This window comes from Micromys minutus (genome assembly GCF_963924665.1).
Source record: "Micromys minutus genome assembly, chromosome: 19".
Classification (NCBI taxonomy): domain Eukaryota; kingdom Metazoa; phylum Chordata; class Mammalia; order Rodentia; family Muridae; genus Micromys; species Micromys minutus.
In genome coordinates this window covers 53,213,342-53,226,262 of record NC_137954.1, presented here as the reverse complement: position 1 = coordinate 53,226,262, position 12,921 = coordinate 53,213,342, and the positions used below count along the sequence as shown (strand labels likewise).

General features: G+C 45.2%; 1 protein-coding gene across 3 annotated transcripts in view; it reads right to left on the bottom strand.

Annotated features, from left to right (window-relative positions):
- PPP4R1 (protein phosphatase 4 regulatory subunit 1) overlaps positions 1 to 7,738 on the bottom strand; it is a 46,888-nt gene extending 39,150 nt beyond the window's left edge. For 2 of the 3 annotated variants that reach the window (XM_080933447.1, XM_080933448.1), the window contains exons 1-2: positions 7,054 to 7,159; positions 6,835 to 6,879 (exon numbers count right to left, since the gene is read on the bottom strand). In XM_080933447.1, coding sequence (XP_080789573.1) covers positions 6,835 to 6,879; positions 7,054 to 7,060 — 52 coding nt within the window. In that variant the 5' untranslated portion in view covers positions 7,061 to 7,159. Of the gene's footprint in view, positions 1 to 6,834; positions 6,880 to 7,053; positions 7,160 to 7,696 lie in introns of those variants that run through there. The other variant, XM_080933449.1, reaches the window with a different exon arrangement.
- Positions 7,739 to 12,921: the final 5,183 nt, after the last annotated feature.

Sequence of the window (12,921 nt, the reverse complement as noted above, 5' to 3'; positions counted from 1 at the left end):
AGACCTTGGATTTTTACAGCCAGCATGCCAAAACAATTCTATCTTCAACATTTATAAATAAAATTTTCCTGGAAACATATGTTAATACATATTTACTATTTGATGGCAGATCTGGGCAGGCACAAAGCAGACACAGGCTAACAAACCTACTTTCCAATGACTAGCATTGTGATGTAGCAAAAACATAGTTAAGTCACTCTGGGAGAAAATTTCACCTATATTTGAGATACTCTTTTGTGCAGCTCTGTCTCTCGCAGAACTCATTATGTAGACCAGGCTGGCCTCAAACTCAAGAGAGATCCTCTTGCCTCTGTAGGGGATAAAGGTGTGCACCATCACGCCTGGAGTACATTCATGTGAGGGGGTGCATGTGTATGTACAGACATGTGTGTGTACATGTGTGCATGCATGTGTGCTCTAGGGATAGAACCAGAACACTTGCAAATGCTAGGCAAGTGTTCTACCACTGTCTAGCCAAATACTATAAAGAGGCAAATCTGAAAAGAACATGATTCAATCCTTACACATAGCCTGAGCAACAGGGAAGGCAGGTTTGAGTGTGTGCTTTGCAACAGCATTCAAGGTATTACTAGAATACATCAAAGTCACTGAAGCATCAAGTCATTGAGTGTTTCCAAGTAACTGACACACTGCCCTATACAATGACTTTGTAACTGACATGTTGTCCTGTAGCACAGCTCACAGGTGAACTAAGGCAACACTTCTGTGATTCTGGGCTTTTTAAAGCTTTTTCCTACATTTATTCATTTATTTTTGTGTGTGTACGCACATGAGAGTTTGCTGATCAGAGGGTAACTTGTAGAAATCAATTCTCTCATTCTACCAAGCTCAGGTACGCAGGCTTTACCACTGATTCATCTCACCAAACCATATTTTTGGTTTTTGAGACAAAGCCTAGGTCTAGGATTTGCTGTGGTGTGCCCTAAAGTGGCCTCAGACTCATTAGCTTCCAACCCCAGCCTATGGTACAATGGACCTTCCATGTCCACAGATTTGGCATCCTTGAATACAACTAAATGTGAGGAGAGGAGCTCGCTTCTATACTGAACACATACACACTTTTTGGTGATTATTCCCTAAATAACACCACTACTATCTGTATCAGATAATATAAGGAATATAGAAATCATTCAGTATGCATAAGTTATGCGCAAGGATGCCATTTGGTAAAGGGACTCCCTCATGTGCCAACAAATGGGGTTCTGTAACCAATTCCCTATGAATACTGGAAACTTTTAAGTGAATAGAAAGTGAGTCACCAAGACCACACTTTCTAACTGCTGCAGGATAGAGAAATATGTAGCTACCAAATAGGATTCACAGGGAATGGGATTCCACTGCTTTCTTCTCTCAGTGAGAAGACATTCTCTCCCAGTCTTATTAACCTAAATTACTTTGGTTACTATCATTTTTTCAATGGGTAAGATGTGAAGAAACTCAGGTCCAAATTACCATCAATTCCCAGAAAGCCAAGTATTACACAAATGAGTTATTTCCACCAAAACAAACTTGACATGTTTGAATGTAAAAATGATCTACAGTAAAATCTGGCTGTGAATATTAAAGTACAGGTAGCATTAACATTTGTAATGATGAAATTACATAGGTGCTAGCCTGCCTCCTCTCCCTTGCCTCAGAAGAGCACACAGTAGAGGGTGGGTGAGACCTATAGCTGGGCAAAGGAACTAAGGCACCTAAGAGCAAAGATGGGTTTGATGGGTTTGGAGAATGCATTAAGGTAAACCCACTCAAAACCGGTCCACCTTATAGTTAGCCTTACATTCCACCAATCTTTACATCCCAGGCCAAGCTTCCAAACAAGTATCACCTACTCTTATACCTTAGATGTTAAATTAGATTTATTCTCAGACACAAGGCAAAAGCAAAACAAACCCTAACTCAGTTTTAGGGGCTTCTTTGTCAGGTAACTGATGGCAAAAAAACCTTACCAAAGGAGAAAAATATTTTTACTTCAAAATATGAGACTATTAAGATACACCAATTCAATAAGCAAATATAAATTATTTGTTTTGGAAAGACAAAGTGAACCTGTGTGATTTTATGTGCATCATATGTGCAGTACAGAGCTCTTGAGAGAGCCTGATGTAGGTTCCCTGGAACTGGAGTTATATACGGCTGGGAGTCATGATGTAGGTGCTGAAAACTGAAGTCGGGCCTCTGCAAGAGCAGTAAACACTGCTAACTGCTCAACCATCTCTCAGCTCCTACTAAAACTAGCCAAAGCACTTTCAAGTCCAGATCATATGACAACAAATACTCCTTTGGGGGGAGGCCTTTCCATGGACTCCCTGAATGCCACTAGATAGAGCCATATGTTTTAACTATTTGCCATACCTCCACCTCCCCTTTGTCAAACCTTGTGAAGGTTGGTTTTAAAAGCAGAAGGTTCCAGGGAGATGATGGCTCTGGCCTCTATGGGCACTTGCGCACACACACACACACACACACACACACACACACACACATACACACACACACAGAACTTAACAATAAAAAGATTTAAAAAAAAAAAAAAAAAAAAAAAAAAAAGACAGCCAGAGGAAAGGGAGTCTGAAAGGAGCACACCTGGAGCTGCCCTGCTCACCTCCTAGACTAGCATTTCTGGTCTCTGCTTTAATAGTCCCCAAAGCCCCAAAAGTCACATGGAGGGATTCCAACAAAACCTCAGGAACTGAGAAAAGGCACCCAGCACACCCAGCTTCAAAGCTCAGCAGCATGCTTTGTCACTGGTAAGACAAGAGTAAACAACCACCAAACCAGATCCCCAGCTTAGCAGCATCTCTGTGTAAACTAATCCCAGACATCATCTAGACTAACTTCCAAAAGAGTTTCAGGCAACATGTCTATACTGATATTATGGTGTAAACTAGGTGATTTAAATTTAAATGACAAAAACTAATTCATGGTATTTTATTTGTTTTAGTTTATGTGGCTAGGTGTTTTGCATAGCATGTCAGATGGTCAGGAAAGTCGGGAAGTGGTGCTGGAATCCCTGAACAAGATTGAGCCACCAAGTGGGTGCTGAGAACTGAACCTGGGTCCTCCAGAAGAGCAGAATGCTCTTAACTTCTGAGCCACCTCTCCAGCCCAAAATATAATATTTCAAAATAAAGAAGGCCTACTTCAAGTTCTATCTGCACTTAGGGATTTCTGTGGCTACAGTGACGTCATCAGAACTAGATGAGCACAGCACAGAAGAAGGTGTGCCTCTGAGCTACTGAAAACTGCCAAGTGGAACCACTCTTCAAGTGAGATCTGCAGTATGTTACTTAAAAATTCAAGTTTTACTCAAACACCCACAGAGAAGTTCTACACACATTAACAAATCTTACTGTATCTCTAAGTCCCAGTTCATACATTCCAGAAACTTAGCAATATCAAATTGTAGCTTTGGAAAACTGACAATAAAATGCTGAAGCGTTTCTCTAAAACTCTGTATCAACTCTATTAGTCAAGATAATCAAAATTAAAAAGGGTTTTTACTCTGAAATTTTCTGAGACATCTATTCAAATGGAGTCGATTGTTTGCCTTCACTTTGAATTTAAAATGTTTTACACAATACAGTACTGAAATTTTTCAAACAAAATATTTTATTACTTTCCTAAACTTAATTTTAATACAGTAACTATATTTACCTTTGTGGCCTTTTCATAAATGATACACATACATATATCTTTCAGTTATTATGACTGAACTAGATTTTGCCTCCAAAGGTATCAGCCAAATCCATCTTTGATTAGCTCTTTCTCCCATCCTACAAATTCTATACAGATGTTGGAACTTGAAACCAATTATAAGACCTTGTAATACCCTCAGTCAAGATCTGGTTCCCACTGTGTCCTCTCTTGGTCTCCCTGGGTGCAGAGGAATTACCCTCCCTTCCAACATAGCCTAAGCCATTTATCTAGAAAAGACAACCAAGACTCTAGGGCCTGAACACAAAATCATTTTCTCCCTATCATGAGGCCATCCAGCTGGTACAGGGAAGTCTCTGGGTAAACTCTGGCTGTCCTCCATAAAAGAGAAAGTCACCCTCACAAGCTGGTAAGTTCATTTGTAAGGGCAGTCGGAGTCAGACTGTGTCCCACAGTCCCCAGGCCCTCTATTATCCCTAATCTCTAGGACGTTTCTTAACCTGTGGGTCACGATCCCTTTGAAATTGGATGATCCTTTCACAGGGGTCACCTAATACCATCAGGAAACAAAGATATTTATATTATAACTCATAACAGTAGCAAAATTGCAGTTATGAGGTAACAACAAACATTACATTATGTTTGGGGACTACATTAAGGGTGGCAACATTAGGAAGGTGGTGAGAACCACTGCTCTCGGATGTGAACAGCCTTTGTACCTCCTTACCAATCCTCCAAGTGTACACTATAGTTAGTCTCTCATGCTTTCTCTGTTAAAACTTCAGCAACTGAGAAAAACAGCAATTGTTCTAAGAATGTCTTCAACCAAATTATAAATAGCTAATAAACTATTTGTGCCTTCAAATATGTTTTAACCTAAACTGAACAGAGAATTAAACCTTAACGGTAATTTGCAAGCATTGAGCAACCTTTCTAAGTACAGACTCCATAATGCCAATGCCCTTACATCCTTCTCTGCTTCTTGAAGCCACCTTTGCTCATGACTCATAAAAGTACTGCTCCAAGTGTCACACACACACACTGATTCATGTTAACTTATGAATGATGACATAAAGTCTGCAGTGTTTTTATACCTGTCTCAATGACAAGACAGAGGCATGACAGAGCTAAGTGAACTATCCTAGGTGATCAAAAGTGCCCATTGCCAAGACTGCAACAAAGCACCAGACACCTTCCTGACAGCATCCTTGAAAGCTGCCTATAAACCACTAGAGGGCTCAAGCTGTGACCTTTCAAACCCAACTACTACAACTCACTGTGAAACACTTCCTTCCAACTGTGCTCCCCAACAGAGACTGCACTGTACCTTCTGGGAAGCACAGACCCTGACTCAGATGTTTCCACTACAGCCAGCCACAAAAGATTTACACTTTATAAGAACAAGAGGCTCCGGCCTCAAAATTACAACCAGGGTAACTTCTCCAATTCCTAACCTTGGGAGAGATCTAAAATCAATAGTTGCTTTGATTACACTCTAATAAGCCAATAAGTGACCTAAAGGGAGAAAAATACTAAATGCAGAAGCTGTAAGAAGAGCACCCATGTACCCAAGCAGATTTAGCAACAGGTGGGTCTGATATGACACTTCTTTAAAAATACTATTTAGAGAAGCCCTTCTGTGCTGGTTAGTGTTGACACAGGCCGAGTCATCTGAGAGAGGAAACCTCTTTATCTGCCACTAGGCAAGCCTGAAGAGCATATTCTGAGGGGCCTATGTGGGAGGGCCCAGCCTGTTGCTGGTAGTGCCATCTCTGGATCTTGAGGGCTTTAAGAAAGCAGGCTGAGAGAGCCAGGAGGAACAAACCAGTATGCAGCGCCCCTCCATGGCCTGTGCATCAGCTCTGGCTTCCAGGTTCCTGCCCTGTGTAAACTCTTACCCAGACTGCCCTGATGATGGTGATGAACTGTAATAAGGAGGAATAGGGGAGACAAACCTTTCCTTCTCAAGTTGCTTTAGGCTATGTAGTTTCACCATACCAACAGAAGTGCTGACTAAGACTTTCTCAATGCAACACCTCCCATTGCTCAGAAGAGGATTTAAATGGAGTAAAGAAAATCGTATCAGACAATGCTGATTATCTGCATAATATTTGGAAGAACAATTTCAAGGATGGCATCTCTGGATTACCTGGGCAGGTATTAATCACACTACTCAGTCTAGGCAGGCTCTCCTCTAACCAGACAGCTCTTGTGTTATGGTAATCAGCTCAACTTTGCATATTTCTTGATCTGCTGAAGTTTCCCACGATCTACATTGAATACATTTTTTGCACATTTTATTCCTAAAATGCATTTTAGAATCTACTGACTTGATTTTTCACCAGTCACTGTATCTGGAAACATTAACATGAGTAGAAATCATGTCTACTTAAGTGTAATTTACAACTTCTTTCCATATAAACTTAGCTAACTCATCGTAGTCTTTTCTGTCTCCAACCCATATTGTTTTCTGAAGCTTAGAAAAACACAAAACACATTAAAAATTAAAGATATCTTTCTAAATAATTCCTTCACCACATGGAAACAATGTCCACAAGTTGAGCAGGCTTTTTTTTAATGTACAAAAAGAATCAACTCTTTAAAAACTTTAGCATATCAACTGAAACCTGCAATTTTAACATTAAAGTGTGCGAATAAGCTTTGAACACTCCCAATTTTAAAAAGCTGCTCTCTGAACCTAGTCACTGCATCCTGCCAAGGCCACACCTTCTAACCTACCGGAAAATCAGTAACCAAATGTGTGAGTGGTGGTGGGGACCCAAAAGGGCTCAGAGCTCAAGTAAAACACAGGTATGTAATCTGCACACACTCCGGGCAAGGGAACCCCAGAGGGGCGGGACGAGCACTGCACCGCCGCCACGCAGCCCCCAAGCGTTACGGAAACACCTCCCGGCGCCCGCCCGCCGCCTCCTTCCTCCAAGCAAGGGTGCGGAAGACATTCAGAAAAAAAACACACCCATGTCCCCTCTCCGGCCTCCGCCCCACGGGCTTCTGCTTCCCCAACAGCCGCTCCGCGGCCCGAGCCTGCGGGCGGCGGCCGAGGTCGGGCCACGCGGGCGCCTCCTGCGCGGCGAGGTCCCGAGTCCACCCGCTCGCCCGCCGCCCTCCCCGGCTGCGGAGCCGCCCACCACTCACGTCCGTCCGCGTCCTCCGGCAGGTCCTCCTGGAGCAGCGAGAGGTCTGCGCCGGGAAAGAGAAGAAAGGCTGGGTGAGCGTCCCGGGCCGGCACCGCGCCCCAGCCGCCCGCCGCCCGCCCGGCGGCGCCTCCCCGCGCCGGCCTCTCCCGGGCGCTGCCGAGTGCGGGGAGCCGCCGCCGTCGCCGCCGCCGCCGCCCGGGGAACTGGAGCCACGTACCCGCCATCTTGTGCTCGCCCCCGCCTCCTCGTCTCCCGGGATCCCGCTCCGCGAGCCGCGCGAGCCGGGAGCCGGTGGGCGCGCACGGGCCGGCGGGGGCGCGCGCGGGGCGGGCCGAGGCCCGGGGCCTGCGGCCGCGGCTCCCGTACGCCCGCCGCCCGCCGCCCGCCTCCCGCGCCTGGCCGGCCCGGTCCCGAGGCGCGCTCCCACCCGCGACTAGAGGCGCCCTGGTGCAGAGCGTGCAGAGCGCGGCGCGAGCTGCTGGTCCGGGACCTGCGGCGTGTGCCCGAGCCCGGCGGGCGGGGTCCCCGTGGCCCGCAGCTCTGTTGGGTCACCGGCCTCGCCCACCGCCGGCCGCCGCCCGCTCAGCCGCGCGCCGCTCTTCGCCCGCGCCCCTCCCAGACCTGCTCGTACGTCGCCGGCGGTCCGCGGCCGAGCCTCCCGCCTCCGTGTGAGAGAAGCGCCGCCTCCGGCCGCGCGCCCAGGCCTCACGAATGACTGAACAAAGCCCAGGCCCCGGCCGGACGACAGTTGAGTGACAAAAGTTCCGGCGGCCCAACCGGCCGGCCTTCCAGTACGGCACGTTAAAGCCGCGGTACCGGCTTCCGACCCCGCGCGACCCCCGGCGCCCGCCCGAACTCACCCTGAGCAGCGGGGCCGCGCGGGCCGGGCCGAGTCCAGTCAGTCCGCGGTTCTTAGCCTTGTGACCACAGGGAGGATCGGCGAGGATACCTGCCCCCTCTGCCTCTCGGGGGAATGGCAGACTGTCAGGAATCCTGCACCGTGCTTGCTACCTCGGAGTTCAGTTGCGAGGTGCCTGGGATTGGCAGAGCTTTTCTCAAGTAAACTACACACATCTTGCTGTTCCCTTTGTTAGAAGAGAGTTAAATGGTTCTATTAGGTTACCAAGTCAAAGTAAGGCAAAATCCAGATTTTCTGACTCCAGATAGTTTTCCCATTTCTGTGAGTCTCAAGTCTATATCCAACACCACCAGCTAGGTCTCCACAATGGTCGTCCCTAAAGCAAGCCTCATACATGGTGCCAGTTTTCGAATCTGATACGAAAAAAAGGAAGATTTTAAAGGTTCAGCTGTTCCGTTCTGCACCATAGTCCTAACTCAAGACTATATATTGACATTCTAAAACATGGGTGATCAGAGCAAGTGTAGGTGGTCTTTCGATACTTTGTGTGTTCCTTTCTTCCTCCCTTTTAGCTCCCTAATACTAAATAGAGAAAAAGAGGATAGGGGTGGAAGGGGCCATCATTGCATTGGACTACTTTCTGCTGATTAGGGCCATTGAGCTGCTTGGAGCAAGTTTCATCTTCGTTGTCCGGTATATCTAATTTCTTCTTCCTGTTTCCTTGCTCACAACTACTTAACAAACTGCAGCCAACAACCCTGCCTCTCCGTCCCTAGTTCTTATATACCCTCTGGAAATTCCAAATGGCAGAAACTGTCTGCAGCTGGCAAAATCACGCCCTTGCTAGAGCACAAGGCAAACCATAATTCAGCTTCTGTGGACAATATGAAGCAGCTCTATATCACATACCTGGGATTAAAACAAAAGCATAGTCCCCCAAAAAATGTCTATGTTTTTCAAAGAAACCAAATTCTCTCTACACTAAGTAATCAGATCCTTGGGAATTCATACATATGTTTAGGGAAATGAGTTATCTACAGTTACTTCAACATCTCTCCCTGATGAATATTGTTTAACAGATAAAACACAGATTGTATAATATAAACTGAAATTCTAAGAGATTGCAAAAATCAAATAGATCCTGTAGCTCCAAAACCTGTCTAATTTCTCAAATACAGGATAATTAAAGACAAAGCATCCAGGTTGGAGAAATGGCTCAGTGGTTAAGAGCACTCTGCTCTTCCAGAGGTCCTGAGTTCAATTCCCAGCAATCACAGTAGGTCACAACCATCTGTAATGAGATCTTGTGCCCTCTTCTGGCCTGTAGGCATACATGCAGGCAGAAAGCTGTATACATAATAAATAAACCTCTAAAAAAAATAAAAAATAAAAAGACAAAACTTTCACATCCACATGCATTTCTTTCCTCAAAAGAAAAAAAAAAATTAAGACAGGGACTCTTGCTAGTCTGAAAGTCACTAAGTCTTCCTAGCTAGAAAGCCCCAGGAGTCTTGTGGTAGTGGTGCACACATTTAATCCCAGTACCTGGAAGGAAGAGACAGGCAGGTGGATCTCTGAGTTGAGGCCATCGTGGTATGCAGATCAAATTCCAGGACAGCCAAGGCTACACAAAGAAAGTCTGTCTTGAAAAACAAAAACAAAAAAGAGCCCCAGGGCTTTGCCTCCCCAGCACTGGGATTAAATTTATGACCTCATAAGGCAAGTCAAACACATCACCAACTGAGTTGTCGCCTCCCACCTTAATTTCTTTCTGGGGGTGTTTTAAGACAGGGACTCAATACATTGTTCTAGCTGGCCTAGAACTCAGGGTTGGCCTTCCTCTGTCTCAAAGTACTCAGGATTAAAGGAGAACACCATCATGCCTGGCCCTAGTTTTATTAGTGAATATTCATTATACAAATTAGTATGACATTTTCATAAATATGTATTATATACTTTGCTTATGTCTACTTGTTAACTTTTAAGTTATTTTTTTAATCAGAAGGTGAGAAGTACATGATAAAAATGGTTTTTAAAACAATCTGTTAGAATTTCTTCCTGTTCACTTCAGTGTTTGGAACCAGATTGCCAGGCAGTCCACTGTCAAAGCATTCCCAAGTAATGAGTTGCCATTCCTTACATAAGTCGTCCTCTGCGTGTTTTTAATTGTGGGAAAGCAAATGTTTGAAATTGTTCTCATCCTTCAAACATTGTACTTAATTTACTCGATGATGCTTCTCGAGCCTGTTAAATCTCCACGTTAATGGGACATTCCCCAATGGGAACTCTTAGCACGTTCTTGGGTTTCCATCGCTTAGTTTTGTTTTCCAAAGAAACACGATCTCTTTTTTATTTACCTCAACTGAAGGTATGTTTTCTCAACACCAAGAAGATAGGGAATATTGCTAGAAGTCCTTCCCAAGGAAATGCCTGCCCTCCCGCTTCAGGCCAAAGTTCAAATGGAGACAGCCAAAGTTCACATTGAGGAATCAATAAGTTGTTTATTGGGCTTTCTTACAGAGCAGAAGTGAGGGGTTACTTACTGGGGTAAAGGTGTTCCTCCCTGAAAGCCTTTACCCTACAGGGATGAGGGCTTCCCCAATGGTGCACCTTCCCCTAACCTTCCCTAGCCTAAAGCTTCTAGGTCCTCCCTCAGACCTTGTGCAATTAAGGCCAGTTGAATACATCCTCCCTAATGAAGGAGTATAAACAGTCAGCAAGCCCAGCTTGCAGCCTGGTTGGCAATGGGCACAGGTGAACTCTACAAGATGGCAGTTCTCTCTGAAGGAATTAAATTTTTGAAACAGATGTGTGAGATGTCACAGCACAGTGAAACTGCATAATTCTTCAGTGGAACATCTTTGCCCATGGTCACTCATGGGAAATGTAAGAAGTAGCTCACAAAGGAGAAAGGTCTAGAGCATTCCTGAATGGATAAGAGACAGGGTGGGAGGGGTGTTCGCTGGTGTATGGTTCAGTAGTGGAATAGTAACCTAGCAATGCCTGGGACCCTGGGTTCCACCCTCCATACTGCAAATGGAGACCAAGTCAAAAAGCAGCAGGAGAGAGAAGACAAAAGCTGGAGGCCTGAGTTCTACTCCAGGGTTAGTCCTGCTTACTTTCAGGATGTTCTTTCTCCTATGACAGGAGCTGGATTATCAGAAAGGAAGGCCTGCCCTAAATGTGGGCAGCATCATTACTCCATCAGGAGCTAAGCACTGGCCGTTCCCTCTTTTCTCAGCTTCCTGGTATGCCAGCATGTAAACAAGAGCTACCATAGCCTCACCAAAGCATGTTTTATGTGCATGTATTTGTACACAAACAGTTGGGCTGTCGCATTTTTACATTTAGTCTGTGTATGTATGTGTACATGCATGTGTGTGCGTGTGAGTGAGTGCATGCGCAGATGCTATGGCATGCATATGGGAGTCAGAGGACAGCTTGCAGGGGTCATTTCTTTCCTCCCACGATGTGAGTTTCAGGGATTGAATTCAGGTTATCATGCTGGCAGCAAGTGCCTTTACCTACTTTACCACTTGGATGGTCCCAGCAGACAAGCCCTATTTGTCTACTCTTGTCTGTTATGGTTCAAACTAGAATTTTGTGAATTAAAAAAAAAAAAAAGGATTCACTTTATGAGTGTTGCTGCCTCTCATCAGCTTTGAAAGAATGAAAGGAAACTTTTCTCCTCAGTAGTAAAGATTTGTCCAGTTACTCTTTTCTGTTGGAACAAATTCCCATGCAGAATCTTCTGAGATGAGTTTTCTTCCATGGCTTAGAAGACTTAATAGCCCTGTCATGCAAACAGCTCAAATTCTGAGACTATACTATGAAAGGAAGCTGTGATGTCCTAACCCTCCAGAGCTACAGAATACCCATGCTATTTGAACATCATTATAAAGTGGATGAAGGTCCTGTGTGAAAAGCAATTCTTGGGCAAGCTGTAGACAGGAGTCACTTAAAAATGTACCAGGCCATTTTAAAACCTGTGAAACAGAGGTCTCTCAGCTTCTCATATGGACAGTTAATTACATGCTCAGTTGATTCACGGACAGCAGACTTAGTCCTCCTCCATCCTGGGTTATGAGTGGAGGCTTTGTGATGGAGAGGAGATAAGAGTGGCTCCAGGTTCTCCCTGCTAGGCTGAGATGTCTATCATGAGGAAGGCGTTGCTGGCACTGTCAGGGTGTTTTGTTGTTACTGTAGATGATATCATCAGTCAGCCCAACGGAAACTAGTGCCAACCAAGCCAAGGGTCCCCAGAACGGAAGGCCATTAAAGCATGTTTACAATCAGCTTGGTGTTCCTGTACTGATGTAACGTGGCTGTTGTATACAGTACTGGACTTTTTTTTTTTCATAGCTTGCCTTGCCTTTGCTCTCAGCATTGAGGTCTGTGCTTGGCAAGATCTGCCTATTTGCCCCAGGTTCATCTGTGCTTGGTGTACAGAAAAATGGCAGACCGCACAAGGCTCACAGTCCCTTTCCCACCCCCCTACCCCACCCCCCCACCCCTGCTCCTAGGGATGTCATAGAGTGTCCATTGGAAATTGAGGAAAATGCTGCAAGCTTGGGAGGAAGCTACTAAAACCTGGGCCTGATTATCTGTGACTAAGTCCTATGAAAACACTCCTATCAGGGAGAAAGCCTTGCCAGGGAAGGTCCAGAGACCTTGAAGCAGCACAAAAGTGGAGTCCATTTTAGCACGCTGACTTTTTGTTTTACAAAGTACTAATGAGAAAAGCTTATGTTCCACTGTTGGGCACATTGTCAGTTATCTGTCTGTGGTGGGTTAAATAGGCTTGGTCTCTATTTGAATGCTTGGCCCTGGGAGCAGCGCTATTAGGAGGCCTGGCCTTGCTGGGGGCTAATTGTGTCACTATGGGGGTGACTAAGGAGATTTTTGGGGTCTCCTGTATTTAAGATATACTTGGTATGGAACAGTCACTCCTTGCTACCTGCTGATCAAGACACAGGACTTTCAGAACCTCAAGTACCAGGTGTGCCTGCAGGTTGCCATGCTTCCCACCAAGATGATAATAAACAGCTGAAAATGTAAGCCAATTAAATGTTGTCCTTGATAAGAGTTGGTGTGGTCATGGTGTCTCTTTACAGCAGTGAAACTCTATAGTAGGAGTTATAGATACTCTGCTTTATGTGTGGCAGGTCGAATGCTTCCAGGCACCTGCCCAGGAACTCTATGGATTCTCTAATGTACACACACACA